Raw genomic sequence first — 7,316 nt, 5'->3', positions numbered from 1 at the left:
GAACGTGGTTTCCTCGGATATCTCCAAGCCCTTGTGCTGGTGTGCTTTTCTGCCCTGGCTGCATTATCCTGCCCTAAACTTCTCTATCCTCGGGGTGTGGAGACTGCACTGTGCCCTGTCCTGTGGGGCAGGGCAATGGGGATGTAGGGCTGCCACCCCTCATGACTTCTGCTACTGCACGGGGCTAGCTGGCATCACGAAGTAATGTGTTTTAGTTAGTCCTCCCCTCGGGGAAGGCTCTGTCCTGGTGAGCCCAAAGGCCGTGTGATCACGGAGGGGAAAGCTTCGCCCTGGTGATGTGTCCTCCAAACTGAGTGCTGTGCCTGAGCCAGAGGGCCTTGCTGTGCTGCACCCTGGGATGGGTGCTCAGACCCGGCTCCTGGATGAGTCCTGTGCCAGAGAGTGGCTGTAAAACAGGGCTTAGAAACTCAGGGGTGAGGAACTGGAGGGCAGTTGATTTACAACTGGTATGCTTCATGTGAGCTGGGAGCCAGCAACTGATGTGCTGGTGCTGGCCCTGTGCTAATGAGCTTGGCGAGCTCACAGCTGCTTGTCTGCTGTTCTCCCAGCCCCCAGGCATGGGCTGAGCAGCAAGCCTGTGGATGCAGCCCACCAAGGGGTATGGAACTGAAGTGGGAAAGCTCTCTTGTAGTGAGTTGTCCTGGTTTCGGCTGGGATAGAGTTAATTTTCTTTCTAGTAGCTGGTATAGTGTTATGTTTTGGATTTAGGATGAGAATAATGTTGATAACACCAATGTTTTCAGCTGTTGCTAAGTAGTGTTTATACTAAGTCAAGGATTTTTCAGCTCCTCATGCCCAGCCAGCCAGAAGGCTGGAGGGGCACAAGGGCTTGGGGGGGCACAGCTAGGACAGCTGACTCAAATTGGCCAAAGGGATGGATATTCCATATCATGTGATGTCATGACCAGTATATAAGCTGGGGGGAGTTGGCCTGGAGGGGCATCACTGATCGGGAACTAACTGGGCATCAGTCGGAGAGTGGTGAGCGATTGCATTGTGCATCACTTGTTTTGTATATTCCAGTTCTTTTATTATTATTATTGTCATCTTATTATCATCATCATCATTTTCTTCCTTTCTGTCCTATTAAACTGTCTTTATCTTAACCCACAAGTTTTACTTTTTTTCCAATTCTCTCACCCATCCAACTGGGAGCGGGGAGGAGTAACCAAGCGGCTGCGTAGTGCTTAGTTGCCGGCCGGGGTTAAACCATGACATGAGTGCTTTCTGAAGAGCCAGCAAGCAGCTTAGTTCCTTGCTCATCTGGCAAGGCTGCCTGTAAGGTGGTGGTGCTCTGCAGAAAGCTGATTACAGGTCCATTTTATAAATGAGGTGGCTGGATTTCTGGCTTGACAGGGGTACTCAGCTAACATAAGCCAGGTGTCTTGCTCCTGCTTCTGGGTAAGTCTTGTGCATCCTGCTACATCTGAGGAGATTTTTTTTCCTTTTGCAAAAGAGGAGGAAGAACCCAGTTACTTCTGGGGTTTGAAGTAAACCCTGCTAGGCAGGAGAGGAGTGTGTGAGTGGTAGCAGGAGCTATCTGTAGCTCACTCTGTTCAGAGAGCAGCCTCTTTGACTCTTCATGCAGTACAGCCCAGGAAAGGCAGAGCAGTGAAATTTGCCCCTGCTTTGGAAGTTCCTCTTCATATACTCAGTTGCAGGGAAGGCTTTTGTTTCCCCTGTAAGCTGCCTGACTTCAGAGCTCAGCTGCCCTAATTTGCTGCTGCTTTCTTCCAGGAGAGGCTCTGTGGAAACGAAGTAGCTTGTTCTTCCTCCTGACTGAAGGAGAGGTGCTTCCCTTTCCAGTTACTCTGCTCAGAGTCTAACATTGGATGAGATATTTTGTAGCACCAGTGGAAGGCAGCTTGCTCACAATTTCAGTGCAGATTGCTGACATGAAGGTCTCTGATCGTCTTCAGCCAGGAGTCATCCTGAAGTCGGAACCTAACGCAGGCTGCTTGCTGCATTGTAGGTCTTCCCTGAGGTTAATATTTTGTGAACTGGGTGCTAGTGTTGAGGTTCATCTGAGGTAGCTGAACTGAACAAGCAAGACTGCTTCCTTGAAAGTGCCTGGTGTGCAGTGGAAATGTCCTGTGGCTGTTCCCCACCGCCCTGCATGGTGGAGCAGCTCAGAGGCTCCTTGCTAGACTGCTCAGCATTTCATACCCATCCCTCTAAAACCCCTCTCTAATTTTGCCTTTCAGATTGCCTAATCTCCAGCACTGACCAGCGATGCCATCAGCTATGGAGGGCTCAGAGAGGGGAGAAGAAGGGGAAATCTTGCAGTATGAGGAAACAGAAGATGACAATGTCAGGTGAGTCCTGCCTCGCAACACGGCACAGACACAGTCTTGGGCAAGGCAGGACACCTTCCAGGTAAAGGAGTGATCTTTCGCCTCATCTGAAAAGGAGCAAGGGACTCCAAAAGGTGAACAATTAAATATATGTGCAGTAAAATGTGTTTAATCAGACTGTACTGGAAGGGTGGAAGGGATGGAAGGAGCTGTCTGGCTAAGGCTGACAACAAGCAGTTATTTTTTTAGTCTCTACTATCAAAGTAGCATTCAGAAACACTTTGACTGTTTGGCAGTTACATTTGTACCTTCCTGGCCAAGATGAGCCAGTTTTCCATGGCTTGCTGGGCAGTCTCATATGACAGCAGCTTCTTGTTTTGAAAGATGACTCTAGAGGTGAACTGTGCTCCAGTGAGCTGCCCCTCTTGCCTTTGCAGAATACGCGCTGGTCTAGGCAAGGATCTTTGGTTCTTTTCTTGGAGGTTGGTTTAAAAGCCAGGGCTTCAGACTTGGAAAATGGGAAGAGTGAATACGGTGCTTCCCAGAATACCTAGATAGGCTGGTTGACTTCTCTTTGACTTAACTTTTTATGAAACTGAGCCTGTCAATGCTACCTGGCTCTCCCAGCACGTCCAGGCCTTGTCTAGCCTGTCGGCTGTAGTGTTCAGCCACTTGGTAGGTCTGGAGTGTTCAAAGTCTGTTTCTTTTACAGCTAACATGAACATGCTATCTGTAGCAAGCCAGTGCACTTTGGCATGATTTTGAGTGAGTGTAGATGTTGATAACACTGTACCAAACTCCAGGTAGGTGCAGTGGCTATAACCTAAAATCGCAGTGGTTTGTGGTTTTTTTGGTTTTTTGGGGTTTTTTTGTTTGGTTGGTTGGTTTTTTAGAAAGACAACTTGTAGAAACCTGCAAAAACAGTGTGATTCAGGATACATAAACTTTTTAAGGGTGTTCTTGCCCTGTTTTGCCATTGGCTCTCATGTCCTCTCCTGCAGTTGATACCCAAGTCGGAAAAGCTAGGGTCCTGCCTGTGAATGCATCTGCTCTTACCTGAGCCTTTCTCCTTCTCCAGAGTAACCACGGAGGATACCACCAAGGCTCCTGTGCCCTTTAGCCTGCCCCAATAGTTGCTTTTCATGTACTCAGGGCCTCCTTTTGTAGTATTGCTGGGGCTCACATGGATGAGAAGCAAAAGTAATGGTGCAGGGATCAGAGGATCCTTGGCTATTGCTTCAGCCTCCTGGGTCTGAGACCCCGGTAAGCCCCAACCCTCCCAGAATGGCAAGTCTGGTTGGCACGTGGGCACCCGCATCTGTGGAAGGAGCCTCTGGCTGCTGCCATCCTGCTGCTTCCTCCTCGTGGTGCCAGCTCCAGCCTGTGGGGCTGTCCTGAGGGATCCCACCTTGTACCTTCTCCAAACTCGGCCCGAGATGGTAGGGAGTGGGGGGATCCCTCCAAACACAGCAGGGACAAACTCATTACTGCATGTGGAAGTGGAGTGAAAGGAGCTCTCCCTGTTTGCCTGCAGTCCCACTGACCTTTCAGAGCTGCTGAAGGAGGGGACTAAGGAATCCCACGACCGTGCGGAGAACACTCAGTTTGTCAAAGACTTTCTGAAAGGACGGATCAAGAAGGAGCTCTTCAAGGTGAGTGCTGCTCTGCTCCTATGGCAGAGAAGCTCTCTGACATACCCAGTGACTAATGCAGACTGAGGCAGAGCCCCGCAGCCCTATGGGTAGGGGGTGGGGAGGAGTCCAGTTTCTAAGTGGTATAGTCATAACTAGAGGAGGGCCCTTGTCCAGGACTTCTGCCTGGTGTGTCCTACAGCTGGGACCCAGCGGGGTGAGGAACATGCTGCCCCAGCACAAGTTTGATTAGGTGGAAGTGCTGGGCTTCTGGCCACGCGTCTGCTGGCTGCTCAAGGCAGGTGTGGTTGCAGCACAGATACTGGTGGCCTAAGCTGTTCAGGAGTGAAATCCTGGTGAGATTACAGCACTTAATCCATCCTCTGAAGACTAGGATGTTTTCCATAGACTTCAGGTTGGATTGCTTTCTCTTCTGTACAGAAGAGATGGTATTCTGGGTCTGAGCAGCACTGTCTGATTCTGAAGGTCTTCATATATACATTAGTCTCCTGTAGCATAAGGCTGTTGGTGCTAGTTGTACCTTTTGGATTAAGTTTGTCCCTGTGCCTTGCTGTCAAGGTGACAGGAGGCCAAGAGCACACAGTTGGCAACATTAGACTGATTCTTAGCTTGTGCTCTGCAGGCATTGCTGTTATGAATGTAGATAGAAAAGAGCCTCTGGTCCTTCAAGTGATACATACCATACATGGTATGGGCTTTCCAGGCTGGTTTTGTGTCAAGCTTGGGTGTTTCTTCCTTGTTTGCCCCAGCTCCATGCAGGGTGGGAGTAGTCACAAGGTGGGATGTGCCGATCTAGTGAATGGCTTCTCACATTAGCTGTGCTTTGTCCGTAGCTGGCCACGGCAGCACTTTACTTCACATACTCTGCTCTGGAAGAGGAAATAGATCGCAACAAGGACAACCCAGTCTTTGCTCCTCTGTATTTCCCCCTAGAGCTTCACCGGAGAGAAGCGTTGGTCAAAGACCTGAAATACTTCTATGGAGAAGACTGGAAAGAGAAGATCCAGTGTTCAGAGGCAACTCAGCACTATGTTGATAGAATCCATCATGTGGGACAGCACGAGCCAGAGCTGCTAGTGGCTCACGCTTACACACGCTACATGGGAGACCTCTCGGGTGGCCAAGTGCTGAAGAAGGTAGCCCAGAGGGCCCTGAAGTTGCCCAGTACTGAGGAAGGGATCCAATTCTACATGTTTGACAATGTTTCCAATGCGCAGCAGTTCAAGCAGCTCTACAGAGCAAGGATGAATGCTCTAGACTTGGACAGGAACACCAGGGAAAGGATTGTGGAAGAGGCCAACCTAGCCTTCAGACTCAACATGCAGGTACTAACTCCCTTGAGCCCCTGTATGTGTAGGTGCTGCTGCTTTCAGGTCTGGACCAACTCTTAGGCCCGGATTAATTCAGTCAAACTGCTCATCCAGGCAACACGGTTTGGGTCTGAGACCACCTGAGCCCCTCCATCTGGTGCAGGTGGGATTCTGGTTTGAATGGCTCTTCCGCTAACTTCAGGAGACATGGCTGGTGTTGGGCAGGAATTCTTCCCATGTTCCAACACCACAGCCGAGCCTTTGATTAGGGCAAAATTGAGATGACTTCACTACAAGATTCCCGTGGGCTGTGTGGCTCTGAAGCAGTTGGGGGAGCAGAGCTATTGCTCCAAGATGGCCTCAAACGGTTTGAGCATATTGCAGTGCACTGGTTACAGTTCATCCCGTCTCATGTCTGACATTGCCCAATGGCCAAATATGTCTGTAGCCTCTTGTTCCTTCCCACAGTATTTGCCTTTCATAAAATCTGACTGAGCTGCCACTTGCCCTAGGGGGATGAATGTAGTCTTAGCTACTGGATGGAAGCTTTAATCTGTGCCTGTAGCAGGTCACTGTGGTTTAAGCTGGCCAGAAACGTGGTGGGATGTTGTTGGCTCCTTTGTCAGGATCCTTAGGGAAACCCCTGGCAGCGGAGGTGGAGGGGCTGCCTGACCACTGCACTGATCCCCAGGGAGGGTCTGCAGCAGGGAGTGGAGAGCGTGTTACCTCATACTCCCACCCACAGCAGGCTGGGAGGTGAACAGCAGGGTGATGCTGCATCTGTCTCACTCCTGGGTCTGACTTGACGCTCTTGGAATGGGCTGTGCCTCCTTGGAGCTGTGGCATGTGCCAGATGTCACCACAGGTCTGCCTGCAAGGTGCTCCGAAATGAGTAGCACATGCTGGCTTTGAGGGGAGGGAGGCAGAAGTGACTTTTGCCTGTTCTCCAGATCATTCCACGGGTCCGGATGAAAGCTGCCTGGCTCTGCCCACTTCATCTACTCACTGTGACCACTTGCAGGTATTTGATGAACTGGACAAGATTGGCAGGTCGCTGACAGAAGAAGCCCAGGACGGAGGCCTTCCAATCCATGACGGAAAAGGAGACGTACGCAAATGCCCTTACTACACAGACAAACTAGGTAGGTCGGGGGCAACAACAGAGCTGCCACACGCGTATGGCACAAGACTTGCAGCACTAACGGTGCTTTCTGTGTTCTGGCAGGCAAGGCCGGACCCGGCTGCCCCTATCACGCTGCCATGGCCCTGGCAAAGCAGCCCCTAGTGCAGCTGATCCTGGCAGCCTGCGTGGCTGTGGCAGCAGGAGCTGCAGCCTGGTACATCATGTGATGGGAAGAGCGGCGTGTGGCTCTAAATGGTGGCAAGGGGAGAGGCATGCGCCCTGTTCTTCTTCAAACTGTTCCCTTGCTGTTGGTGGTGAGTTGGCTGCAGGGTGGAAGTAAGAAAATAAACAGGAATCCTGCGGGACTGTCAAAGACTTTCCACACCAATAATGCAAGCATTGTAATATAATGTCTTTAGCTGACTAGTGTACAGGACTGATCTGGTGTGAGGATTCCACTTCAGCACTGCCCTACCCGGGCTGGGGCGGGCAGCTTTTAAGGCTAGAGATGTCTTGTCTTGTACTGGCAAAAGCTCCATGTGCTTGGCTTTTCATCTCCTTCCCAGGAGCAGTCGCTGGAGGGAGTTTCCTGCCCTGGGCTGGAACCTTGAGAATGTGTCATCGGTCTTTTCAGTGGAGAGCACTTGCTTTCCTACCCTGAGAAACTAATGTTTCAGTCGTGCTGCAGTAGCTGTGCTGTGGGGCTCTTAGCTCAGGGGAGTGTTGCAGTGTCCTGGGGACCAAGTCTAACTGGTGTTGGAGGAAGCTCCCTGGGGGTGGGGACAGGACTATGTGGGGGGGGTATGAAGGTGACAAATGTGTATTGTGCAACACTGGGATTGAGGGTGGTTGGGTTTTTTTCTGAAGCCTTGATGGCAATAAAAAGTTGCAATCGTGTTAGCTGGGGAAAGCCAAA

At 50.8% G+C, this 7,316-nt stretch overlaps 1 protein-coding gene across 2 annotated transcripts; it reads left to right on the top strand.

Moving 5' to 3' along the window:
- Positions 1 to 2,225: 2,225 nt before the first annotated feature.
- HMOX2 (heme oxygenase 2) lies at positions 2,226 to 7,300 on the top strand. 2 transcript variants are annotated; one of them, XM_030002459.2, is made up of 5 exons: positions 2,226 to 2,336; positions 3,850 to 3,967; positions 4,801 to 5,292; positions 6,299 to 6,419; positions 6,503 to 7,300. In XM_030002459.2, exons 1-5 carry the CDS (start codon positions 2,254 to 2,256, stop codon positions 6,625 to 6,627), a joined length of 939 nt encoding a protein of 312 aa, XP_029858319.1. In that variant the 5' UTR covers positions 2,226 to 2,253; the 3' UTR covers positions 6,628 to 7,300. The 2 variants fall into 2 exon arrangements, with proteins under 2 accessions (XP_029858319.1, XP_040975993.1); XM_041120059.1 differs by having other exon boundaries at positions 6,500 to 7,300.
- Positions 7,301 to 7,316: the final 16 nt, after the last annotated feature.

This window comes from Aquila chrysaetos, chromosome 25 (genome assembly GCF_900496995.4).
Source record: "Aquila chrysaetos chrysaetos chromosome 25, bAquChr1.4, whole genome shotgun sequence".
NCBI classification, from domain to species: domain Eukaryota; kingdom Metazoa; phylum Chordata; class Aves; order Accipitriformes; family Accipitridae; genus Aquila; species Aquila chrysaetos.
This window is presented reverse-complemented; position numbering and strand designations above follow the sequence as displayed.